This window comes from Sebastes fasciatus, chromosome 5, assembly GCF_043250625.1.
Source record: "Sebastes fasciatus isolate fSebFas1 chromosome 5, fSebFas1.pri, whole genome shotgun sequence".
NCBI classification, from domain to species: domain Eukaryota; kingdom Metazoa; phylum Chordata; class Actinopteri; order Perciformes; family Sebastidae; genus Sebastes; species Sebastes fasciatus.
The window spans coordinates 16,895,181-16,922,665 of NC_133799.1; the positions used below are offsets into that span (position 1 = coordinate 16,895,181).

General features: G+C 42.2%; 2 protein-coding genes across 9 annotated transcripts in view; both read left to right on the top strand.

The window, feature by feature from the left end:
- abl2 (c-abl oncogene 2, non-receptor tyrosine kinase) overlaps nt 1-17,413 on the top strand; it is a 31,159-nt gene extending 13,746 nt beyond the window's left edge. The window contains exons 1-12 of one of the 5 annotated variants that reach the window (XM_074635371.1): nt 3,622-3,810; nt 4,126-4,287; nt 6,843-7,138; nt 7,263-7,535; nt 7,731-7,815; nt 7,935-8,112; nt 8,239-8,423; nt 8,524-8,676; nt 9,708-9,797; nt 10,213-10,395; nt 11,660-11,674; nt 12,289-17,413. In XM_074635371.1, the coding sequence (XP_074491472.1) occupies nt 3,708-3,810; nt 4,126-4,287; nt 6,843-7,138; nt 7,263-7,535; nt 7,731-7,815; nt 7,935-8,112; nt 8,239-8,423; nt 8,524-8,676; nt 9,708-9,797; nt 10,213-10,395; nt 11,660-11,674; nt 12,289-14,129 (3,564 nt within the window). In that variant the 5' untranslated portion in view covers nt 3,622-3,707 and the 3' untranslated portion in view covers nt 14,130-17,413. Of the gene's footprint in view, nt 1-3,621; nt 3,811-4,122; nt 4,288-6,842; nt 7,139-7,262; nt 7,536-7,730; nt 7,816-7,934; nt 8,113-8,238; nt 8,424-8,523; nt 8,677-9,707; nt 9,798-10,212; nt 10,396-11,659; nt 11,675-12,288 lie in introns of those variants that run through there. The other 4 variants (XM_074635370.1, XM_074635368.1, XM_074635367.1 and 1 more) reach the window with 4 other exon arrangements.
- Nucleotides 17,414-20,561: 3,148 nt separating this feature from the next.
- osbpl9 (oxysterol binding protein-like 9) overlaps nt 20,562-27,485 on the top strand; it is a 41,972-nt gene continuing 35,048 nt past the window's right edge. The window contains exons 1-3 of one of the 4 annotated variants that reach the window (XM_074635374.1): nt 20,562-20,757; nt 22,730-22,780; nt 26,457-26,535. In XM_074635374.1, coding sequence (XP_074491475.1) covers nt 20,647-20,757; nt 22,730-22,780; nt 26,457-26,535 — 241 coding nt within the window. In that variant the 5' untranslated portion in view covers nt 20,562-20,646. Of the gene's footprint in view, nt 20,758-21,006; nt 21,093-22,729; nt 22,781-26,226; nt 26,323-26,456; nt 26,536-27,485 lie in introns of those variants that run through there. The other 3 variants (XM_074635373.1, XM_074635375.1, XM_074635380.1) reach the window with 3 other exon arrangements.

The window sequence follows — 27,485 nt, forward strand, 5'->3', positions numbered from 1 at the left end:
CCCTCAATCAAACCATCCAGCTAGCACATGAGGTCTGAGCTCGGCCAAGTGGAACAGCATCTCGCTTTTTAGTCAGGCATAAGAAGGATTTAGAAGCGATTTTAAGAAATATGATCGACTTAATGAAGCTGGATCATGCCATGAAAACAGTTTGATGTAATTAGGTTATTTGATTTGCGCCGCGGAGTACTTGACTAATCAGTGATTGAGTTTCTGTTTGTCTGGGATGACTGGAATAGACGTTCCTCAAATCGAGACCTTTGACAAACGTGTGTAGCATAATATCAGTATTTCATTAAAAACATTCCTGAGAGGAGTGATGTGATATGTAGCTATGTAAGAGGAGCAGCTCTGACAGTTGGCTCAGCCTGGCCGCAGCAGTTGTAGTCATGCATATTACACACTTTTACACACACACAGAAGAAAAGTGTGGGTCAATAGGACCCCCCCCCCCCGACTCACCCTCCCACCCCAGGGGAACAAGACCAGCCATCTGCTGTTGGCCACAGCGCCTCACACACTCCCACACTGCACATACACACACGTCACATCCAACTCAACTTTCCTCCATACCATACACCCTGCCCTCCCCCCCTACCTCTGTATATACACCCCCCCCCCCCACCCCCCTTTACCACACGTTTTTCTCGCTCCCTCTCTCTGCCACGTTTTGCCGTCCCTTACAGTGCATTAAACCGCAGAGACCATCAGTCATGGATGTGTGTGCTCTCCAGATGGACCTAGGAAACCTTGACTCCCCTAGGCCACATCAAAGCTAGTAGGGAGTTCCCAGCAGGAGGCTGCTAGTAGTCACTACTGTAACTTCAGAAGTTTAGGTGGTTTGATCCAAGGACAGCATGGGTAAATACTTTGTCTGGGGGGTCTCCGTCTCTCTCTGAGATTGCTTCACGTACAGCATTTGTTCTCCCGCAGTGAAGGAGATGGTTTAGAGAAGCAGCTTGTGCTCCGGGAGAATGCACACTTGTGCTTTTCAGTCTACGTAGACACGCAGCTGAGTTTTAAAACTGTTCGGAGAAAATCGGTATTTCTTTGGATACTCGGACTGGTAGCTGACCAAGACCAGGGCAGAAGATGTACTGGGAACTGTGGCTGAGCCAGGTCACGGCCAGTGCCGCGCTGCAGTGCATGCTGGTCCAGAACAAAGGTGGGCAAGCGTTGTGGATGGACTAGACAATATTGAGCTAAATTGTTTGACAAAGGAGAAAGATATTATTGAGCGTTGATTTGAACATAACTCGGCTTTCATCTGCATGCATGGCATGTGCCTGCCACATGGTGCGGACTAACAATGGAAAATGATTAATTTCTTGATGAATTTCTGCACACAGATTTCACTCAATACTTTGAGTTTGCACGGGCCAACCTAAACTGCTCTAAGGAAAAATGAAGTATTTAATAATCGCATTACGCAATGCCAGTGTCTCAGATGCTTGGAGTGAAAAGCCTGCTTCATTCTCACAGACTTCCTCAAAGGTTGTCTGGCATCTAGCATGTATCAAGTTTGGGGTCTCAATTCTCAAATTACAAACCAAATCTTAAAGAAATATTAAATGTGTGTGCTGTGTGTGATTGTTCACACATTAGCTGACCTTAAGAGTCCAGTTTGTCTTAGTCACATTTTACATCAGCTTCCTTTTAGCTTGGTTGCATAACACTGCTTTTGTATTTGTTAATTTGGTTGACTGTTCTATTACTAGACCAAGGACATACTGTATATCTACATTATTATATGAGACTAAATATCTTGTCATGTTGTCTTAAATGCTGGTCCAGAACAAAGATGGGCAGGCATTGTGTGTGTGTGTAGATGTGGAAGCTTAGTGGACAGACTGGACAATGTTGAGCTAAATTGTTTGGCAAAGGAGAAAGATATTATTGAGTGATGATTTGAACATAGCTCTCTGCTCTCATCCACATGCATAGCATGTGTCTGCCACATGGTGCGGACTAACTACTTAGTTTCTTGATGAATTTCTGCCAACTTTGCCAGATTAGAGCAATTATGGCACACAGATTTCACTCAGTACTTTGAGTTTGCAAACTGTTCTAAGGAAAAAGGAAGTATTTAACATGTTTTAATTGCATAAAGTCATGCCAGTGTCTCAGATGCTTGGAGTGAAAAGCCTGCATCATTCTCACTGACATACATCCAGCATTTATCAAGTTTTGGTTCTCAATTCTCATATTAAAAACCAAATCTGAAAAGAAATGTTAAGTTTCTGAGCTGCGTGTGATTGTTCAAACATCAGCTGAGAGTCACAGTCAGCTGCTTTTGTGTTTGTGTTAATCACAATTGTTATTTTAAACCAGCTTCCTTTCGATCGATTATGATTTCTTCAGTTGATTAGTCATTTTATTTTGCCTTGTTCATGATGAATGACTTATTTCTAAGAAACTTATGAGCACATCTGTGGTAAACACAAGATTTAAAGTGGTGCTTTTGTGTGATTCTTTGTAGAGAAACTCACAGATCTGTTGATTAAAACAACTAATCGATTAGTTGATAAAATGTGTGTTAGTCGACTAAGAATTTCTTTGGTCGAGGACAGTCCTAGTTAGACTGGTTGGCTGTTCTATTACTAGACCTAGGACATATATCAAATTCTAACTAACAAATTTTTGTGAATCAACTAGTTTCATTGTTAAACTTGTTAAATGCCTGAATGTGGAGGTGGTAGCAGCTTGTTGCAACAGCAGATGTTGAAAACCGGAAGATGACTTTTAGTTGTCCTCATAAGTGCCTAATGTGTCTCTTTCTCTTCTCCAAATCATAGCATTGTGATTTTTTTTCCCTTACTTTAGCCATTTGGTTTCATTCTGACTAAAATAAAAATCAGCGTGCATGATTCAAGACCACACCATTAGAAAGAAATGATGACTAGTCTGTGCTGATGTAGCTCACTGCCAAACCACGTTTTATTTTGGGCTGTATGTGTACAAAAAGACATATAGCCGCTATTTAAAATAATGCAGCCAGATCACCTCTGTTTATGGTCTTTTGTCATTTGTAACAGGGTTTGTATTGCTGCTTTCCCTTTTGTTTTTTAATACTTTGGTTACGTGGATAAAATATAAACACAGCTCGGTGTAATGCAATCCTATAAAATTATACCACAATTACAAACCATAGAGTGAAATGAACACCTCTCTGACTCAGTCTTAACAAAAACAGAACACTTTTATAAATGTAGGACTTATGAACTGTGTGTACATTTAAAAGAATAAATCAAGGTTAATTACTATGTTTGAGTCGCTGCTTGCACCTTTTTGAGGCAAGAAAAAACATGCTAAGTAATGGCTTTCCCATTTTAAAGTTGGTTGTACTGCAGTACAGTAGTTCTCCATTCTTTGTCCCTCCATTTCACCACCTTCCTCTCCCACTCGCTCAGCAGCTGTCCAGACATGCAGCGACTTTGGCAGCAGCTGTTGAGTGTAGTACGTGTAAGCCACGCATGTACTAGTTCATGGTGTGCTTGTGGGTGTGTGTTATGTAGCTATGGTAATCACTGCATCTTGTGCAGGGTGAGAATCTTTCCCAGCACAATGTCGTAGCTCCTCCCTCGTGCTCGCCGTATAATACACACATACAAAACCACTCCCACCTTAGATCTTACCTGGCTCGGGCTGGATACGGTGTGTTTAGCCAGTAATTACATAGCTCTTCAGAGAGTGGATTGGTTAAAGTAATGCTTCTGAGGTGCCTGCAGGCAAGCAGCAGTTTTGAGGAAGAGTGGACGGCTCTGAACGGCCGTAATCTCCGCACAGGGTTCAAACAGCCTGGACAGACAGGTAGACCATCTGCAACATGGAATCTAGGGATTATAATTCAATCTGTATCATTTAGTTAGAGGACATCTTGCCTCAGCTACCCTGCTAGCCAAGTATTTTTCGCCTCAGGATGGTATTGGAATAGCTTTTTGTGATCGGTTTGTGCTGATTATTAGACACAAAACAAGTTATTGTAATGGGTTTCTGTCTACGATTGAGGCTACTTTTTTCCATTATTGTTTACCTGTGCAAATGATGTTGCATTCTCAGTCACATTTGTCATATGGTTTAACTTTTCTCTCTCTCTCTCCATTGCCTCTTCTCTTCCTCCAGAAGCTCTCCACCGGCCGTTCGGTCTGGACTCCGCAGCGCTGACGGAGGCCGTGCGCTGGAGCTCCAAGGAGAACCTGCTGGGGGCGGCCGAGAGCGACCCCAACCTCTTCGTTGCACTTTATGACTTTGTCGCCAGCGGAGACAACACGCTCAGCATCACTAAAGGTAAACAACAAGAAGCGTGGTACTGTCATTTCTTTTCTCTGATTCACTGTAAATTAATTGCAACAACTGATTAATGTGGATGGTTTCGTCATGGTATGTGCCGAAACAAGACTTGAAAGACTTGCCCTCCAGCACACTCCCTTCAGGCATCATCACTGAAAGTCATTGATCAGCTACGTGACGTGCCTTCCCGATCATCACTGTTGACATTTGTTGCGACAGAGCAGAGGGATTTCCTTACATTTAGGGAAGAGTCACTGGTAACACACCTCGAGGCGGTGCCTGTGATTGGCAGGTCAGAAACTCCTAGCTGAAAAAATGTTCGATGAGTAAAAGTGTAGTTATGCCTCAGGAATGTTGTGTGTCAATAGAGCGCATTAAACCGTCACTATAATAGCAGCCTGTCATGACATCAGCTGGTATATGTGTGACCCCCAGCCTATAGCTTTTTCTTTGTCACTCGCCCACACACTCTTCATTCCTCTTTTACACCACCTGTGAGCCAAACGTTTTTATACTTTATCATCCACTGAAAATAATCTCGGAGCTTGTAGCAAGGAAATGTTATCTGTGCAGACAGAAAATACCAGTGATACTTATACTATGTCTTAATCTTTTCACTATTTCTTATGACACACTCTGTCTTCAGGCCAAACCTCCTCCTCTAAATTAGCAGCAGTTAACCGGTCAACCAGCTCTCTACACAGTAATGAACTTAAAATACCCTCTTAATATTATCCAGAGACAGCCCGGCTTGTGTCCCCAACCGATCTAAAACATTAAACGTGGCAGAGTGTTAATTATCCATCGTTTTAAGACTTCCATGGCAGCTGCCCGGGATGGAAATGATGTTTAGACCCTGACTCATGGAGTGAATCGGAGATTTCTGCCCACATGCGAGCACATGTGCACTCCCAGGCTCCGCTGCACTTTTCCTATCTGTGCCGCTCTTTGGAAACACCCCAGCGTGCCTCTAATGCTGCGTTAATATGGAATATGTTCAACTGTAATAATAACAGGTGGATGAGCACAGCGGGCAAGGGGCTGATCAGAGAGAGGGACTTAGCATGCCCGTGTCTGGGGCTAATCTTTGTCTCTGCTCTGTGCCAGGTCAGACCAGGCTAGGCCAGGCTAGCCAGGGCCCAGCTTCAGGCACACATGGCTCCTAATGTGAGGCAGGGAGGCAGTCAGTGTTTCCACTCCCACAGAACGTACAGACACAGAGGAGACTGATGGATTGGTGGGCTGGATGCGGATAACCATCTCTGTTTAATGTAGCTCTGTGGATTGCTAGCACAGAATGTTTCGCTTTAAGAGCTAGACGTGCAGCTCTGGTTAGTGGTTACATGTTAGCAGGCCTTGGTTGTCTGACTGACTGACTGACTAGACTTACTGTGGTTAAATGTCTGCTCTTTCTCACAGTTTAAGGCATCATGCAACTGAGTCTTGATAGCCTAAAGCTTAAAGCGTTCAGATCGACTCCAGCCCTGCGTGAAATGGTGGATAACTTTGTAATTTGTTTATTTCTACTGTTTACCTCGCAACGAAAGTTCAAATAGTTGCCGCCGTGATAACTTTTCAGAGTTGTGTGAGTATTATAAACTGCTGTGCAGTGTTTTGGCATCTGATGAGCTATTAAATGCATTAATTTGTTACTCCACCTGGACCTCCTGGATCAAATTTCATTGTCTCACCGGTATCTTGTGTTGTTATAACACGCCGCTGTTTTCTGTCTGAACGCCCACTAAAAGGTAACCTTTTGATGATGAAAGATTTCAAGGGGTTAAGGGATACTTTGTGGGTAAAACTTTGAGTCTGAGTGGTGGGAGAGATAAAGACGGATTTGGACAGGAAGAAAAGGCAGTGAGGATGTGTGGTGGAAGTGCAGAGGTAGCTAGACTCCTCCCTCCCCTCTTTCTCCAATCCTTCATCAGACCGGCAGGACTGATCACGGCTTCATTCAGTTACACTGATGGTCCCCCCACCCCCTCTCCTCCAATCTCAAGCACATCAGCCGCTCTGCTCACTCATGTCTCCTGTGCTGACGTCAGAGACAGAAGGAGATAGAGACAACAAACCAAGTCTCTACACGCCTGGTTTTGCCTAGCCCTCTATGACAGATATGCAGTTCAACCCTATCATTGTTCTGTAGCTTTTGATGTAGTTTCAATGAGAGGCATGTTGTATCCATGACTCCTCTTTCCTGTGTGACCTGTTATTAAGACATGATGACCAACGCTGTGACCTGATAAGTGTCTCTCTAAGGAATCTGAAAGAAAACTGAATGAACTCCTGTAATCAGCGTCAAATATTTATTCATAAAATACAAGAGTCTATTCTTTAGACTTATAATTAGAGAATTTTTATCTTCACTTTTTAGTGGCTTGCAGGGTTTATTCAAGAACTGATTAGCTGTAGTCTCTTTTTAAAGGGCACTTTAGCAGTACACATGATGGCTCTTTCACCATATTAATCTTTCTAACCACCACTCCATGCCGCCACTGATTATATCACCATGAGATCAAGTCTTACAAGTTGCCCCTCCCTGTGTTCAGGTGAGAAGCTGCGTGTGCTGGGCTACAACCAGAATGGGGAGTGGAGCGAGGTACGCTCTAAGAACGGCCAGGGTTGGGTGCCCTCCAACTACATCACGCCAGTAAACAGTCTGGAGAAGCATAGCTGGTACCATGGGCCCGTGTCACGCAGCGCCGCAGAGTACCTGCTCTCGTCCCTCATCAACGGCAGTTTCCTGGTCCGGGAAAGCGAGAGCAGCCCCGGACAGCTGTCCATTTCTCTCCGCTATGAGGGGAGAGTCTACCACTACCGGATCAACACATCCTCTGATGGAAAGGTAGAATGAAGAGTTTAGAGTGGTTGACAATAGTTGGTGCTGGGACTTTGGTAGCATTTATTAACTCTGTCCTTCTTCTCATCCTTTCCTTTGTCTTCACCCACCTCCACGCCTCCCCTCTCAGGTGTATGTGACGTCCGAGAGCCGCTTCGCCACCCTGGCCGAGCTCGTCCACCATCACTCCACTGTAGCCGATGGCCTGGTCACCACCCTGCACTACCCAGCACCCAAATGCAACAAGCCCACAGTGTACGGTGTGTCGCCCATCCACGACAAGTGGGAGATGGAGCGCACAGACATCACCATGAAGCACAAGCTGGGAGGAGGCCAGTATGGAGAGGTGTACGTGGGAGTGTGGAAGAAGTACAACCTCACGGTGGCTGTCAAGACACTCAAGGTAAGAAGAAGTCCCTCTTATCATAACTGAACTTTATTGTTGGAAGCTGAATTGTAAAAGTGGTTATAGGTCGCCATCTGCAGGCAGACTTTGGTAATACACGTGATACTGCATGTTACTTGTTCCCAGCCGTCCAACCCACTGATAAAATTCCTCTTTTCTTTTTACATTTTATTCTATTTTCCACAACGACAGGAGGACACCATGGAAGTTGAAGAATTTCTGAAAGAAGCAGGCGTTATGAAGGAGGTTAAACACCCGAACCTCGTCCAGCTACTCGGTCAGTATTTATGAACACCACCGTGCTACCGTACCTCCTGAAATGACTCTTGAGCTGTCTTTTGCGGACACATTTCACTCTTCTTGCCGTCTGTATTCTAACCGCTGCCTCTCCCACAGGTGTGTGTACGCTGGAGCCTCCGTTCTACATTGTGACAGAGTACATGCCACACGGCAACCTACTGGACTACTTGAGAGATTGTGACAAGGAGGAGGTGAACGCTGTGGTGCTGCTGTACATGGCCACACAGATCTCCTCTGCCATGGAATATCTGGAGAAGAAGAACTTCATACACAGGTGAGGAGATACTCTAGGCATGTCTCTCTGTGTGTGTATTATGCATGCCTTGCATATTTGTCCACCTCTTATGTCATAGTAATCTAATTTCTCTCTCTTCTGCTTCCTTCACTATCCCTCTCTCAGGGATCTTGCAGCGAGGAACTGCCTAGTTGGGGAGAATCATGTCGTGAAGGTTGCAGACTTTGGCCTGAGCAGGTTGATGACTGGTGACACCTACACGGCCCACGCTGGGGCCAAGTTCCCCATTAAATGGACTGCACCAGAGAGCCTCGCATACAACACCTTCTCCATCAAGTCCGATGTCTGGGGTGAGCAATACATGAGCATACATTCATACTTAGCATTTCTCTCTTGTAGCTTATTACCAATGTGCTAATGTTCGATCCTCTAAAAATGTCTTCCTTACAGCATTCGGGGTGCTGCTGTGGGAAATTGCCACCTATGGCATGTCTCCGTACCCTGGCATCGATCTGTCTCAGGTCTATGACCTCCTGGAGAAAGGTTACCGCATGGAGCAGCCCGAGGGATGCCCACCCAAGGTCTATGAACTCATGAGAGCATGTGAGTAGTAGCTATCTTTTACTTATTCACCAAGCGGTTGCACTCCAGTGGAAAGACATGAATAGAGGTCGACAGCTTTGAAAGAGTTGGTTTGCCCAATACTCTTTCCTAGATTTCTGTCAAATCATGTCACAATTCATCCCCTTCCAATTTGTCTTTAAAATCGGCATCCTGTTTTTAGAAAGAAATAAAGACTTACAAACTATAGTCTGGAATTACAGGATCTGTGAAAAAACAGATTACATTCTACTTTATTTAAAGTAATCTATACCCTTTTCCCGCCAATCTTGGTGCATATGTGCAGGTTTTTTTAACATGAGAAAAGTCGCTAAAAATAGCCGATAGACTCCTTTCCCATTGTGAGTATGCCGTGCCGTTGCACTGGCCTTTCTGGGGTTTTTTTTCCTGGCGTGTCACGTTCGATGTCACGGATGTGCCAGCCAACACGGAAGCAGGGTTAGTAAACAGTGAAAATGTTACGGTGGTTACTTCTTTTTTATACATCTGTTACTTATTCAGTCTCTCTTTTAAACTCTCAAACCAGAGATGGTGACTGTTGGAACAGCGGGAAGACTTACAAAGACGGTTTTGATGAGTTTTATTTAGTTTCTGTCGAGTTTGCATGAAGTGTTTGTTACGCCGATCAGCGAGGTAAAATGACTGTTTTGTGACTGGAGTCTGGTTGCTTTGAGGAGAACATATTAATTGTATGTTCTTTATATTATTAAATTATCATAATTGTCCAAATCCCTGTTGATTTATTAATATATTCACTTCAACGCTCATCACATAAATTAGCATGTCCACCCGGGTGTCATGTTTCCATCACTGCCGATCAGAGCTGGAGCTGATAAACCCGTGACTACTGCAGATTCATTTGTCCTGGGATTGAATGCCGAATTACACTGAAGACAAAAGCCAGATGTTAGTGGGTGTTAGTGAGTTTTCTGTCCAGTGGGAAAGGAGTTACATAGTCATCAAATACAGTACTTTCTTGTAGTAACATGCCTCTTTGTCTGTCTCTCTACCAGGCTGGCAGTGGAGCCCGTTGGACCGGCCTTCATTTGCAGAAATCCACCAAGCCTTTGAAACGATGTTCCATGACTCCAGCATCTCTGAAGGTACAGTAACATGTTCATCTGTCAGTCTTTTGTGCAGCTCAAAACCTGCTTTCATAAAGCTTCTAAAACCGCTGCACTGGTTAAGCTGAACAGACTGACTTCTACTTAGCTCAGCTGAGCTGCCTGTTCAATTTAGCTGCTTTGAGAGACGGCTAGAAAATCTGTTATACGATGAAACTTCATTAATCCCTGTTAAGAAACGTCAAGAAGTGTCATTGGAGCTGCAAAGTGTATAAAATATGGGTAGTAAGAGAAGAAGAAATTATATATTTAGAAAATAAAAAGTTTATACCTTACCACATAATGCATGTAAATGAATGTAGGTTGTTTTTTTCCAGCAAATGTATTTATGTTGGTTTGAATTTTGATTGTGACTACCTCCTAATTGAGTTTTTATCTTTTTCGTACATTGCAGAGGTAGCAGAGGAGCTCTGTAAGACGGCTTCCTCTGGTCACTGCGGACCACTTCACCCTTTCAGTCACGACATGCCCCTGTTGCCTTCCAAATCTCGCACACTCCACAAGCACACAGAAAACAAGGAAAACATTGAGGGCGGACTCGACGGACGATCCGACCACGGCACGCACGGTCACTCAGGTACAGCCAGACATGCCCACCTCACTACCAACCAGTCAGACGCACCACATTATGCTCCTGCAGGTACGCCAGAGGACACCGATTCACAGAGTACATTGCAGCGCCGCCGAGCCCGTCGCCTGAAAAGAAGGGCCGTCATTTTCCTTCCCGACTGACCACTGGTGCCGGCATCCGGTCGATCATCCAGCGCTGTCTCAAGGCAGACCCTATACACTGGCCTAGAATTACAACTGTTTCAGCACTCAGATGTATTTGATTTCTAAGGTTCAAGGTTCTATGAAACATCAGTGCTCATGTCATCCAACACCAATTAAAAGATGCTGAAGATAAAAGTAAAACATAATTATATTATAACCAAAAAATATAGATACACCGAATAAAGATTTATTCCAGAATAATCCTTCTACAGAAACAATAAAAGAGTTGAAATACTGCATTATCTGCAGTAAAGTGTACAGTAGACTGAGGCAACATCGGTTATTATGAGTGAATACTTTATTTATTTATTCCTCAAGGATTATAAATGTAGTTTCAGCTCATCTATCATGTGATCCATGGTGTCACTTCAAGTCAAACACCTATATATTGAGTCATCTACATGTTCAACCAAACCATTGTTGTCTCACAGTGTATATATGTAGTGTATATATGGAAACTATTTGTTTTCTGTGATGAAATGAAGATCTTGCTCATATTCTGTCTTGTCCTGTTTGTTGTATTGCTGTTATTCCCATACCCCAATCAATACTTGGTAACGCATGTATTCATATTCGCTAACCTTAATATTAAATTTCCATAACATTGTCTGTTGTTTGTCTTGTCTCGTTTAAGTTATTGCTTTATTTATTTATTTATTTATTTATTTGTTTTATATTGAAAATAAAATGTTCCATTTGTGTGTTAATGTGATGCGTGAAGAAGACAGTCTGTTCCTGTTTTTGTCTTTGTCTTCCTTTTTTCCCACCTTCTTCTGCCACTGTGGCCATTTTTGTTTAACTTTTATGTTTTGGTCCATGAACATAAGTATTCACCAATAAAGTAGGTTTCATTAAGTCCAATAAAAGTGGTGAACATGCCAAACGTTTCATAATGTCATTAAGCACAAGACAAGACTCATATAAAACATCAGAGTGTATGTTTGATATTAATGAAACCACAAAGATTTCAACCACAGTGTTTACTTTATGTTCATGTCTAATGTGTTATTGTACTAATATTTCTTGTTTATATGCATTTTATTTACATGCAAATGCTTTTGATGCAGAGAGAACCATGCCAAGTAAGAAATACTGAGTGAACTATTAGTGCCCTTATTCACATCACATAACTTTTGTCTTTATAATGGGTTAGAGTGAGCAGTTTTCTCTTCCATATGTCCTAATTCTTTGCCTGGTTAGAGAAGATTGTGCACCATTCTGTATTAATTTAAAGGCCAGCAGCTGTGAAAATGTTTTTCCCTCTTTGAGTTATGCAACAGCCCTCCTCGTAACAGAGGTTGGGCAATTTCTGATTGGCATGTGTTATCATTAAGTCCTAGAAGTGTATTCATCACCCCATCTTTTACAAGAGCAGCTTGTAAATCATTGAATCAGTGTTTGCATGTGCATGACTGGCATGGTCTGAAAACTTTCCATCCCTTTTCCTGAAATGCTTTTTCCTTCCTCATGAGCCCGATGGGGAAAGAACAGCTTTTAGAGCGATTGCCTGATGCAATGAGTGACATTAATGTATAGGCAAGCATATTGAGGGACTAGGGGGATTCAGAGCAGTATTCTTTATTGCCTGTTTCTTGCAAGGTATTAAGTAACCTTTTAACAAAGCGAGATGTGTTCCTGCTGAGTTCAGCCCAGCGTCGTTGCGTTGTTTTAATCAAGCCCTCTCTTCTCTCTCCAGGCTGGGCTTCTACCTTGTTAGGAGGGGATGGCCGATCGGGCAGCTCCCCGGCTCTGCCCAGAAAACAGCAGCCACGAGATAAATCCCCCGGCAGCCTTTTAGAGGACGCACAGGACATGGGCACATTCACACGAGATCGCAAGACTGGCTTCTTTAGCTCCTTCATAAAGAAGAAATCTTCCTCTTCTTCCTCCTCGCCGTCCTCTCAGCTCCAGCAGAACCTCCCGACGCCACCCAAGAGGAGCAGCTCTTTCCGGGAGATGGAAACGCAGCCTCACAAGAAATACGAGCCCACCGCTGATTTCAGCGCTCCTCCTCCCCTGCCCCAGTCGGACGGCCTCGGCGGTTTTTCTGCCTCTCCTTCTCACGCTCATGGAGAACCCACCCAGACTCAGTCGCGTTGCTGCGGGGCTGCGTTTGGACAGAAACCCTCTGGTGGGGGGTTTGCTTCGCAGGTGACAAGCGGCAGCAGTTGGAGCGGTTTGGCGGGGTTTTTTACCCCAAGACTCATCAAAAAGACGCTGGGGTTACGGACAGGAAAGACAACCTCTTCAGAGGAGAGTGGGAGTATAGTTGGGGGGCCTAAACCCTTCCCTAGGTCCAATTCTACCTCCTCGATGTCATCTGGGCTACCAGACCTGGAGCGCATGGCTCTGACTTTACCCAGGAACCGCAGTGCTAAGCCCCCTTTAGAGAGGACTGCCTCCACCACCTCCCAGCCAGAGAACGGGGCTGCTAAGCCCTCAGAGACTCTGCTGAGGAGGATGGATGAGGGGACGGCACAGATCAGGGAAAGGCCCAAAGCCAAGCTATTACCCAGGAGCGCTGCTGTAGGGGTGAGGGCACCAGGGGTTGGGGGGGAGGTTGGGGAATCGGACAGTCTGTCTCGGGTCAGGGAGGGTAGAGAGGAGAGTGGGGGAGGACTGGACAAGCAGCAGAGTTGGCAGTCTCCCTCTAAGACTTCTAGTTCGAGTGCTTCATCAGCTGCAGCAGGTGCACCAACTCACAACCACAAAGTTCCAGTCCTGATCTCCCCCACGCTGAAGCACAGCCCGGCCGACGTGCACCTGGTCGGGCTAGACTCTCAGGGGAACCGCTTCAAACTGCTGTCCGAGCACCAAGCAGACCGGGACAGGCCGCGACTTGTAAAACCCAAGTGTGCTCCTCCTCCCCCTCCGACCCTGCGCAACCTGCAACACTCCTACAGCGGCGACGGCGAGGAGCAGGTAGGAGGAGCTCCTGTGGAAGTAAACGGGGACACATTGAAAGGTCACAGGTCGGGGCGAATGTCGGGAGGAGCGACGACGGGGAGACCGTCAGTGCCACCACCGCAAGTGCCTCCTGCATCTTCCTCCTCCTTTTCCTCACCTTGCTCCACCACCACCAACACGACGCCCACCAAAATGGCCAACGGAGCCGCCACCAATGCCTCCTCCTCCTCCTCACACACGGCACCATCCGCCGGCTCCAAAGTGGCACTGCGGCGAACCAGGCAGCAGGCAGAGAGGGTGCCCCTGGAGCGAGTTAGCCGCGAGGCCCTGCTGGAGTGTGCCGAGTGCCTGAGCAGCGCCCTCCACGCCAGTGCCGAAAGCCCCTCCAGCAGCCAGGTGCTGGACGCCGGCCACCAGCTGCTAGACTACTGCTCAGGTTACGTGGACTGCATCCCTCAGATGAGGAACAAATTTGCCTTCAGAGAGGCGGTGGGGAAGCTGGAGCTCAGCCTGCAGGAACTGAGGGCCTCATCCTCAGGAGGCGGCGGGCTGAGCGGCGTGGGGCCCAACACTGTACTGGACAACCTGCACAGCTGTATTAAAGAGATTAGTGACGTAGTGCAGAGGTAGCCACTGTGACAACACCAACCGTCACCTACCCAACTTATATTCCCTTTTTTTATGTTTCTGGTTCTTTTGACAGCTTTTTGGGGGACGAAATGAGATGGATCTCTCAGTACCTCAGAGAAATCACTACAAAATCTATTCTTTTTACTGTTTACAAGCAACTGTTTCATAAAATGCCATTGTGGACACTAATTTTGCTCTGACCTGTACATATTCAGAAATGTTTATACCAAACTAAATGTGGTTTTAAGTCACACCATGAAACGTTTTGCCCCCACGTCTCCACCGGGCCGACATTCATTGTCAAATGAATGTCGAGTGTATCAGCTGTGTGTAGCCAGCCCAGAGAGTAGGTCACGTCACTCTGCTTATCTGTCAGTCTGTCGCATAATGAGCGAGAATGATGGCGGCCGTGCCCAGCCTTACTGAGAATACTAGACAACTGTTTTCACCGACTTGGCTCCAACAGTGCTTCACAAATGAGTTAATCATCAGTGGGGTATTGAGTATTTTGCTGAGTCACCATAAGCCATTTTTTTTAAAGCCATTTTATTCTAAAGGATTGGACACAACATAAGGATTCAATATGATTCAAGGTTTTGGGGTCTCAATTTGACACTTTTATTCTGTGTGCAGGTGTTTTTTTCCTTTTTTCCATTTCATTTTCATGACAGTATTTTTAAGTAGATGAACAAATGTGGTAGAAACTATAAATCTCCCCAAAACTGCTTTTGTTTTTACCGGATCAAAGCCTTGTTTTTGAGAATAATTAGCTCTCTTGACGCAGACATTCCCACGTATCCTCACAAAGCGACCGTTGAGAAAGACTGAAGGGATCAAAGTTGTGTGCATTTGACAAGCGTGTAAATAAGCTCAAATGAAACGTTAGGTGTACGTTTCAGTATTACCAAATACAGGCTTATCAAATCAAAAAAAAAAAGAAGATTTATATGAATCTATTTTGTTTATTCCCCACAATTCTTAAACACGATGAATGAACGTGGGGGTGTCTTATCATATGCACAGCATTTGTCTTCGCTTCAGTGACGCGACTCACACCTTAACACAGTGCCACATAAATGGGGGGGAAAAACCCCCAGTCTCCTAAAGCATTTCAGTATTTATGTCCTTGCACACTACATTTCTTCCTTGTATGACGGAGCATAAAAGAGCGGAGGGAGAGCACAGGGTAGCGCATGAGCAGGTGAACTGGGACAGTATTTCTATAAGTGTCCTTCCGAGTATGGACAGTGCTGGATTCCCTGTAGCCTTGTCGTGTCCTCAGTGCCTCAAATTCTTCCAAGTATGAACACTGCGACATGCAGAGACCTACTTCACACACCAATCACACAGTACTGATCTCTCAACAAACAAACTGCAGTATGTCTTCAGCACATGAGCGATTTGTACATTATTTGGTTCAAAGAAAAAAAATGCTTTTTAGAATGTCTATGTATGAACTTGAATTTTAAATTATTCCTGTTTTTGTTTTCTTTTATTAAAAGCACAGACCTATTTTGAGAGAAAAAGTTATGTAAATATTTGATTTATTTCATATCCAGGAAACAAAAGATTTATGTGTGGTTACGGCATAAAGAGCAATGTTTTTGACTGAAGAGATGTATTGACTGAGGCTCATCCACCCAGATCTGAATATCTGCTTTATGAATGTATTATTCTTCCGTTCTGAACCCGGTCGAATGTTCATCTGCACGACTCTTTAATCTCTTAAGGTGCCATTTCTTTTATTATTATTTATTATATATTTTTTTAATTGGCCCATACTTCTAATTTTGGTCACACTAAATAATTAACCCATTTGTGTCCAAAGATTATAAGGAACAATATTCTGATTGGACAAAAGTCTTGAAATTTGGTACGGACATACTTTTATTGATAGTTAGGATTTTTGAAAAATGAGGGGAAAAAACGCTAACATTGTGTTTATTAAATGTTTTCCTTATGAAAATATTGTTTACAGTACATTTGTATACATATCTTTGATATTCAACTTGTTATGAGTTCATAGATACCAAATACTTTATCTTACTCCTTGTAGTTTCTGAAATATAGCCATTTTCTTATCATACTATATCTAGTATTTGGGCACATGGGACTACCGTATTTTGCTAAAATATAATGGAGTTTATTGCAAAAACAGTCGTCCCATCTTGTGCCCAAAATTATAGGTATAGTATGATAAAAAAAACTCACTTTTCAGCCACAGTTTGACCGATTTTGAAAATGTCTGCACATTTGTGCAAGCCCAGAGGACACTTCCACCAAATGAAATAAAAGATTTAATTTACAGGCACAAATGGGTTAAGTCCAGAAACAACTGCTCTGTTTTTTGAGCACACACAACTCACACAACTTTCTTTTGCTTTGGCTCACATCTTAATGTACACTGGATAAGGCCTCAGACACATTGGTTCATTGACACATGTTGCATATGAATACTACAAAAATCTAAACACTGCAGGTCCATAACACTTTCAAAATGCCTGTTAACGACACTTGATGGATTGCCAAGTAAACGTTTTTTTTGTCAACTTGTGTTGTGACGCGTTTCATATCATCATTTCCTGTTGTTGTGTGTCAGTATTATTAACGCCCAAGTTCTTGCCAAACGGGATCCTTTGAGACAAACTGATGATTCGTTTCTATTCACTGTGAGTTTCGAATGACATGGACGAAAAAAATGCCATCATCTTGGTGCCTTTTTGTGAACAAATGTACAGTTACACACACCGTATCACTGCAAGAATTCACAGGTGTGGCAATGTTAAAGTCCATCATTTTCTTTCCTTTGCCATGAGATTGTGATATGCATATCACTACAGCATGCAGCATTTCTGTCATTTGGAGGTTAATGGTCAGAACTTGAAACCGAAAGGTGCACTTTGTCTACGAAGATTATGTATTTAGATGCTCTGTTACTAAGGCCATTTATTAGTGGCCATTAACACTGTTAGTGCAGCCACATCTGGTTACGTTTCCTCTCTAACTAATGACACACGAGTCTGCTGCACTAAACCCAAGCTGCTCCGTCGTCTCATAATCTGACCACATCAAAGGTTTTGTCTAAAAAAAAAATGTCTCTAAGCCAACTTTAAGTTTCTGTTGATTTGTAATGCATCTCTGTGGAGCACGTTTCCCCAAAAAGCCTTATCAAGAAAAAATGTAACCTCCCAGAATCAAACACCAGTCTGTTTTGTTAAGAAATAAAACATGTAGATATTCAATCAATGATTACAGAATCAATAAATTGATTTGGTACCAATGTTTTTTCCTCAAATCTTATATCTGAACTGACCACAAATTTCCTCTTATTCTCATTATCAGTCTTCTGCATTGTCTTTATTTATGTTGCCTGCATTTATCCTGTATATCTGTTATTTTTTTCGTCTTCTCCAGTCTCTGTTTTGGAGAACAGCTCTGGAGAACGTGTGTACACATCATTATACCAAAGGCCACTTCTTCAGTTGTACGAGTGCAATGTAAACCAACACAAAACATAATGGAATATGTGAATCTAAACAGGGATTAAAAAATAAATGGCAGAGATGTTAACATTAACTTTTTTATTGTACAAAATATATATTTTGTGTTTTGTTTTTTTATTTAAAGCTCACGTTATATTACTGTGAAGTTTTGCTTATCAGTGTTAAGCCTATTGTAAATAATAAAGATATTGATGAATACTGTTTTCGTTTTGGGTTGTTCATCTGCCTCTAAACACTTTAATCAGTTTTAAACAATTATTAAAATGCAAAGGCACATTAGCCTCTTCGGTAAGCACACTGCTAACATGATTTTAAATGCAAGAAAACTGCAAACTACATTTTAAAGCAGGAAACACATGAACTGTGAGATGTAATATGGTAAGCAGAGGCATAGTTAAATGGATAAACAAAAAATAAAATTTAAGATACTACTTTCTTAGTCTCCATATGTTCAAACCCAGTGAACTTTATTGTAATTTCTAGTAGACGCTGGATACAGTACATGTTTTAAGATGACAGAATTAGTACTGTGGGAGGGAGAGTTGACAGTAATACATCTAGTCCATTTACTCAATTACTGTACTTAAGTTGAAATGCGCTAAAACGGAGCGTTTCAGACAGGAGGGTAAATACAGGTATATCCAGGCTGACAGTATGAGGAAAATAAAGTTGTTGTTTTTAACATTACAGCATGTAAACATGTTCTATTAAAAACACAAAATACAAGTATGAACCTGAAAATGAGCACGATATGGGACCTTTAAGCAGTGAGGGTGAGTGGGGCAAGCACGTTATTAATTCCAACAAATACATTATCCATTTTGTCCATCAATTCAATTCAATTCAATTCAATTTGCTTTATTGGCATGACTGTCAGGTGAACAATATTGCCAAAGCATCAATTCAATAATAAATAAAAATAAAAAAAGAACAAAATAGAAACAAAAACATATATATTCAATTCATTAAGCAAATTACAATATATAGATATTTAAAAAGAACATGCATGTAAATGGAAGAAATCAATAAAGAAGTGATTAATGTTTGTTGTGTCAATAAAACAAACAAACAAATAAAAAACAATAATATATTGCAATATCAAAGGATAAATTTAAAAAAACAACAACAAAAAACAACCATGAAGTAGAGGAGTAAATAAAAGGCAGAGTGTGAGTTACATCTATTATGTGTTGTTGTTGTGGTTGTCTCTTAGGCTGTGACATGCACTGACATATCCTGCAGCTTCTATGGCAATGGCACTATTTTCTCCAAGCATACATTTTATTTTATTTTGGTCAGAGAGGGATCAAAATCTTGGAGTTTACATTTAATTTTTGTAAAGAATTTTATCCTAATTTCTCCATATGTGCTACATTGTAGCAGGAAATATTGCACCTTGCAGTGTATAAATGATTATAATCATTTTAATACATTTAGTTTAATAGCTCCATGGGGTAACTCAAGCATCCATGATATGGGGCGCATCATCCTCATCATTTTTTTTTTATTATTATTTCAAAATTACAGTTTCCATAGTAACAGCAGAAAACATTAAAAACATTTACATACAAAAGAAGCATAGCGAAAACATAAACAAAGAGCTGTGCCAAACATAAAAAGACAACAGAAATGAACAAAACCAACATAAAATAAAAAAACACAATAATTTCACTTAAAAACTTTAAAGATATTGCATATATTCATTGTTTTCATTGCTTTTTTGTTTTGTGAGGAAGAAATTGTTGACAGATATAATTCAATATCTTTAAAAAAAATTTTTTAAAAAAACAAATTTAATTAATAAGAAGAAATGCATTACTGTCTTTGTCACTGTAATCATAGCAACCAAATATAATATTTCTATAGTACGGTGCAAAATCTGAGAAAATGTTAACAAGTATAAAATTATTGACACCTTTCCACAATTCATATGTATATTCCTCATCATCATCCTCATCATCATCCTCATCCTCATCATCCTTATCATCATCATCATCATCATCCTCCTCATCCTCCTCCTCATCATCATCATCATCATCATTATCATCCTCCTCGTCATCATCATCATCATCATCATTATCATCCTCCTCGTCATCATCCTCGTCATCATCCTCATCATCCTCATCATCATTATCATCCTCCTCGTCATCATCATCATCATCCTCATCATCCTCATCCTCCTCATCATCCTTATCATCATCATCATCATCATCCTCCTCATCCTCCTCCTCATCATCATCATCATCATCATTATCATCCTCCTCGTCATCATCATCATCATCATCATTATCATCCTCCTCGTCATCATCCTCGTCATCATCCTCATCATCATTATCATCCTCCTCCTCGTCATCATCATCATCATCTTCATCATCCTCATCCTCCTCATCATCCTTATCATCATCATCATCATCATCCTCCTCATCCTCATCATCATCATCATCATCATCATCATTATCATCCTCCTCGTCATCATCCTCGTCATCATCATCATCCTCATCCTCCTCATAATCCTCATCCTCCTCCTCATCCTCCTCCTCATCATCATCATCATCATCATTATCATCCTCCTCGTCATCATCATCCTCATCCTCCTCATCATCATCATCATCATCATTATCATCCTCCTCGTCATCATCCTCGTCATCATCGTCATCATCCTCATCATCATTATCATCCTCCTCGTCATCATCATCATCCTCCTCATCCTCCTCCTTCTACTCCTCCTCATCCTCATCATCCTCCTCATCCTCCTCCTCCTCCTACTCCTCCTTATCCTCCTCCTCCTCCTCCTCCTCCCCCTACTCCTCCTCCTCCTCCTCCTCCTCCTCCTGCCGGTGACTCCTCCTCCTCCTCCTCCTCCTCCTCCTGCCGGCGACTCCTCCTCCTCCTCCTCCTCCTCCTGCCGGTGACTCCTCCTCCTCCTCCTCCTCCTCCTCCTGCCGGTGACTCCTCCTCCTCCCTCTCGCTCACACCTTATCCGACTCCTCCCCACCCGGAGCCCTATTGTAAAGATGGCGTCCATTATGGAGGGTCCGCTCAGCAAGTGGACCAACGTTATGAAAGGTTGGCAGTACCGCTGGTTCGTCCTGGACTACAACGCCGGCTTGCTGTCATACTACACGGTGAGTTCACCTGCTTTGTTTGTAGTCGCTGAACTGACCAGCTCATAGGTGTATAGTATAGAAGTTGTCAGTTGGTTGTGGGATAAGAAGGGCCTTATGTTGGTCAGGTTAGTTAGGGAGCATCAGCTGGCACTAAGAGGCGGGTCTCCATGGCGACGGATCAGCGCGTTAGCCAATACCAACCGTCCTCGAACACCAACTGACCAATCGCGTGACAGTGTTTTTCTGTTTCCCACACTTCCGGTAATGTAGCCAGCTAGCTAGCATGAAGCTAACAGCCTGAAATGATACACAGAGTCGGCGAAACATGAGTGTGAATAGTTAACAACATAAAGGTGAGGGAGAGACTGAAATATGTGTGTTGGTTATATGATATTTATCTCAAGTAGTTCAATAAGAGTCCCGACACTCGCTGTGTTTGATAGCTAAAGAGCTAACAAGACACCGGAGGAGAGACAGTAAGCTAGCTGTTAGCATTGTACTCTGGTTAGTGATGTCAGACAAGAAGCTGTCAGTGTTACTGTTTGAGATAGAAGTTGTAGGGAAGATGACAACTGTCCACTCCTCTCAGCAAGTTGACTGAGTTGTCAAGGCATTAGTTTATGTTGGTTACTTGTACAATATAGTCAGTACAGTTGTAGTTTTTCCAGTAACTCTTAAAGGGATTGTAAACCAAAAGCCTGAGCCCTGATTGAAGGATTGATTTGTTTGGCTATCTAGATAATTGCATGAAAGTAATCTCTGTAATGATCGAGATATGCTGCCTGCAGTTACTGTACATTTCAGAGGCAAAGCACCACTGATAAAGAGGTGTAAACAAGTCAGTTTTGCTCCAGTCCAAAGTCAGACTAATCTGAAGAGAAAGCTCAAACCTGAATCTATCTAGTAGACTATCAAGTCAAAGCAGGACAAGAGTCTAGTAGCAATTTCATACATTACCTGATGTAGAAATAAAACTATAAGTCTATTATTGAATTGACAGAACACTTGCACAAGTATTCAGTTTCAGCTTCTCAAATGTGAGGATTTGCTGTATTTCCTTCATGATGATAAACTGAATATCTGAGTTTTGGCAAGCACTTTGACTATGTCACATGCTGTTCTGAGATATTGTAATAGGCAATATTAACTATTTTGTAGACAGAATACTTAATCGAGAAAATAGTCAGATAAGAAGATTAATTGACAATAAAAAAAATGATGGTTAGTTGCAGCTCTAATCTGATGTACAATTAAATATGTATGTGTATTTTCAATTGAAATCAGAGAAAAACAGATTTTAACATCCTAAAGCATTAGGGCTGGGCAATATATCAATATCGTGATATGAGACTAGATGACGATCTTAGATTTTGGATATCGGGTTATGGCATACATGTTGTCTTTTCCCTGGTTTTAAAGGCTGCATTACAGTAAAGTGATGTGATTTTCTGAACATACCAGACTGTTGTCACTGTTCTATTATTTGCCTTTACACACTTAGTTACTATATCCAAATTACTGATGATAAATTATCAAAAATCTTATTGTCTAAATATTTTGTGAACACACAAATAATCTAAAATATTGTTATATTAGATTTTCTCCATATTGCCCAGCCCTATAAAGCATGCATTAACAGTAGATTAAATTGTAGCTTGAGTCAGACATAAATAAAAATGATTCAGTCACCTCCTCTGCCCTCATTCAGTGTATGATTTTTATCCAAATTTTGTCTGTTTTCTTAAGCATTATATTGTAATTTGATTAATTAAAAACGCAGCTACATTAATACAAAACACAAGTTTAGAGGGGTGAGTCTTCTCTTTTAACTCATTAAGAGCAGAGACTCTGAGACTATACTTTGATCAAATTGCTCATCAATAGTATTAGGACATACAGGACAACCTGACTATGTAGTTTTTATGCAGTTAGCCTTAGCCCTGCATACTGTCTGTATTAATCCCTGATTTGTTCTGTTGTTGATTCACAGTCAAAGGACAAGATGATGCGAGGATCCAGAAGAGGCTGTGTGCGACTCAGGGTAAGATTCTCGGCATCAATAGGCCATCCTGTTCCAGACAGTCGTGTCTTTGCTAAAATAAAAACTTGGCTGCATGCGTGGCTGGGTTGCTGCCCTGCTTTACCAGGTATACAAAAAAGTTTCCATATGTTCATGGCACTGTCGTCCAGAGTGCAGTACAACACATCCCATGTATGACTTTCTGATAAGGTTTGCTTCATCAATGCAATCTTTCTGACCCATAAAAGGCTGGTACACTATGGGCAGTATCGTGCAGTTTTCATCTGATATATTAATTGCCTCATTTGTTGTCAGTAGTTTTCCTACAGCCATATCCACAGCTCCATCGCTCTACTTTTTTAGCTCTCCCAGGAAAGGCATTTGCCCTTACAATGTGTTTTCAGTATTGCGTAATGTCCACTAGATGGCAGCAGTTGCCCTACTACGATACCTGGTTTACTGCTTATAAGAAGGGGAGGTGAGGATTCCTAATGCAGTAGGATTATCAAGAGACTTAGCTGACATTAGTGCTGAGAGAATGAGCTCTCTTTTCCCTAAAAACATAGGGTATTGTATTTGTCTTGAGAGAAGCCAACAGAGGGCCAGACCTAAAAGCTAGGATTACATGCATTGGATTTAGTTAATGAATTCTAAAACACTCAGGATAACGTTTGTTTCTCTCTCCTTTATTGAGGCAGTTGTGGCTTTTTGTAAAAGGTGAAGTAGAGCCAGGCTTTTCTTCCTCATCCGAAGTCCCATCTTTAAACGTAGATAACTTGTAGCAGCATTCCTCAAGCCAGAACCTGTACCTTGCCCGACCTAAACCTGTCAGCCACATGTCAAGCGTGTTATTTGTCAGATGGATGATTTCAAAGTCAAGGAGGTGAAGTTTCTCGTGAGTTTTCCCGGAAACAGTGGTGGAAAAAAAGCCATATTTAATGCCATCACACCTGTTTTGCCGAGCACCCTGAAAATGTTTTCACTGATCACACTGAAGGGAGGAAGTATCTCCTGAAACTACCTGAAAAGAGGATCCAGTGTCATTTATGGACACGTAGTCATGGGACAGAGGTTTCAGTTAGGGTTAGTTCAATGTCACACAATTTATTGTGATACAATAATTTGATGATATGCATCATGGGGCTGAAAAGTCATTGAAATCCTATCAATTACATTAGCTATTGAAAGTATTCACTTCCCTTGGACTTGATCAGCAGAAGAAGAAAAACACAATTTAATGTGAAAACATCTCTACAAATTACACAAATTCTTTGACTTTGACTTTGACTAAAACATGTTTTCCCTTAGTGTTGTCACAATACTGGAATTTCTAACTTCAATACAAGACCTTGAAAAATATTGATATTTGATACCATTTTTGATACCATGAGGAAAAATTGAGGGTGTAAATATTAGATTTTTATCAAAAGATAAATAGCAGTGTGTGAGAGAACAGAAAGCGGAGCTGGTACATTTGTATCAATACTGCCGTAAATAAGAATTGAAACCGGTTCAAATACTCAGTATCGTCACTTCAATATATTTGACAACACTAGTTTGCCTTAGTAAGAGTAAATAACCGTGCCGTTTTTCAGGTTATAAAAATGTAGCTTGTATCAAACCCTGATCAGTGTATCACATATTGTACCAAACCCCAAGCTGACTGTCACTTTCAGTTTGTCACAAGTATTTTTTTCCCACAGGCTCTATCTGTTGTCCCACTAAACCAGCGTAGTTTTGTTTTAAATAACTGTGTAGCCAATTAATTAATGAATTGTAGCCGTTATACTGGTTGTTGTTGAATTATTTTCAATTGCCATGAGGCAGCTTAGTTTTTAATTTCGTCAAATTATTCATACTCTTTTGAGTAAGAGTTGCCTCATGTCCAAAAGTTACAAAAATAAATCATTACCTTTGTGTGTCAGTTTTTGGTGATACTATGTCAAAGAACTTTGTGGTAATTTATGAGGCCGTATGTTGTGGCTGGCAAAAAGAAACGTTCTTCTACTGGCGCTCCTATGCAGAGCGAGGAAAACGGTTTGCCATATTAGTGGTCCTGTATGTAAGTCGACTAAGAATTTCTTTGGCTGAGGACAGCCGTAACTACTACCATACTAAACTATATACAATTAGTATATAGTTAGAGACTATAGAGACACTATATAGACAATGCAATGGAAGTAAACCTGCAGCCATGAACACTCTTATTAAAGAGTGTTTGTTTCTTCATATAGACCTGGATATATGGTATTACATTTTAAAATCCAATAACTTTCTTTTTCCTTTCTGCAACGATCATCACCACCTTTGACGGACTGTTTAGTGTATTCTACTCGTTCCACAATCAAAAGACTATCATTATATTTACTTACTCAGTCCTTGAGACACCTTTTTGTACGCCCAATGTAGAAACATTTACAAGGAGAGTAGAGTAACATTAAGAGGTACTATTCGTTACATTAGTCATCTTTTCAACCATTAATTTTCCCTCGGCTAACTCTCTGATAGTTGGGGCTTTCTTCTAAGATATCTTGGGATGTTCAGGAAAAAAAACAAGCACAGGGTCACTTCTGAGAACATGGATCTTACGTTAATTTGATGAGCCTCATTACTATAACACATCACATGATACTGTACATACCAGAGCTCTTACTAGTATCGAGATAACTAACTACGCTCTGTGGACTTTCTTAAGAGCGGCACTGCTTGTTCTAATTATCATGTGGTGTGTGACTGTCTTATCAAAATCTACTAAAAGAAGTATTTTTTTCCGTAATAATTTATTGGGAGGTGTACAGAAACATACAAAAAGAGCACAAATGTAAATGATTGTCCCTCCATACTTTGGTATTTTTCCACCCAACCCTCACCCATTAGGGATGCAAAAAGGATAAAGAACAAAAAAACAAAGTTAAATTAAATTAATAATAAAAAAAAAAGTAAAAAGAAAATTAAATAAAAAATGAAGTACACATTGACAGTAATAATAATTCTAGCATAAATCCCAAACTACAGATAAAATAGGCTGATAAACTTTACCATGTACAAATAGACATTTAACTGCTAGTGGTCATTTCTGTTTGCATAAATCAAACTTTTTGATGTCATACAATTTAGCTGATGGAGAGAAATACATTTCATTTCATATGCTATAAGTCCATTAGTCTGCCCAAATACACTCAGAAGAAAATGTTCCAACACAAAGGAACTGGCTTTATGTTTTTGTTTTTTTGCTGTAACTCCGAGTCCCACACCCTGTTTCAGTTGCTAGGAGCTGATGTCCCAGCTAGCCAGCAGACTGTTTCTCTGCAGTTTTTTTTTTTGTCCCGTCGGCTCAGCTGCTAGCTGCTGGTCCCCGGTGGCTGATTCTCTCCACCCTTCCCTGCTTTTCTCCTCCTTCGCTCTCCCAAATCCCACCTCCTCCTCCCCTCCCTTCTTTTCTGCATGTTCCAAAAGGCTGCACTCGCATGTGTGTGAGAGAGAAACACAGAGTGAATGTGAGTAAGAGACGATGAGGCAAGAGGAGATGGAGCTTTCGTAGGGGAGAGAGTGAAGAGCTGAGGGTAATTTATGAAAGGGAGCCTGTCAGGGGTTGCTGGAACATGTGGAGGGCATGAGGATGGAAATGGAAAGTGGAGTATGACGTGTTCCGCTGTCTGACTGCCTGCTTTTTCCACCTCTCTCTCTGTTTGCCCAGGGAGCTGTGATCGGCATCGATGACGAGGACGACAGCACATTCACCATCACTGTGGACCAGAAGACTTTCCATTTCCAAGGTGAGATGCCCCTCATTCTCATTTTGCTCCCATTATGCCCCCTCTTCTCTGTGTTGCCATCACTGGCTGATCTCTTTTGCATCCATCCCTGCTGTTCATTTGCTCTCTCTCTCTCTCTCTCTTTCTCTCTGTCTCTCCTTCTCCCTCCCTCTCTTTCTTCCTCTCTCTCTCTTTCCCTCCCCGCCTTTTAAAGACTTGGACTGGTCTGCTCTAATGCCAGGAAACACATGCACACAGGCATCTACACAATGTCAAAGCGTGCTGCGTGCATTTGAGCTTTTTCTCCCTTCCTTTCCGTGGAACTGCTTCAAGCTCTGCGAAGTTGGACTGACACGTATATCTGTAGATAAACAAGATTTGTTCCACTGCAAACTAGACAGATTCCTCTGGAACTGAACAAGCAAGTAAGGCATTTCCCCCCCCCCCTTGGCCCTCCTGACTGTGGCTGAGGAGGAAGATTGCTGCTTGTGTGTCTCTGCAGTTGAGCCTCTGGGAATAATAAGGGAATACTGCTGAGCTGGAGGCTGAGCACAGGTCTCTTCTGGTTGCTGTTCGTCCTTCGCTACACCGCTGCTGCTGCTGCCGCCGCTCGCTATCTACCAACCAGTCACTCCATAGGGACAGGATTGGCTCCCAGCTACAGCATCGCCCCCCTCCCGTCCTGCCAACCCTCTTTTTTGACAGGGAGCTGTCCAGTCCAGTACACCGCAGACACTCTTTTTTTACTCTATCACTCCGCCAGGTCTTTAACTAACCTTCGCCACCTTTCCTTCATCTCCGTCCTTCCATCTGTCCATTTGTATCCATTCCCCCCCTCTACCAACACCTAACCCCTCACCCCCCCTTCACCTCCTTCTCGAGGGTCACCAGCCACAGTCCATGGGCTCCTCGCCCCTCTCACCTCCTCCATGCCCTCTCCCATGTCTGTGTTCCGAAGCTGTATGCTGTGG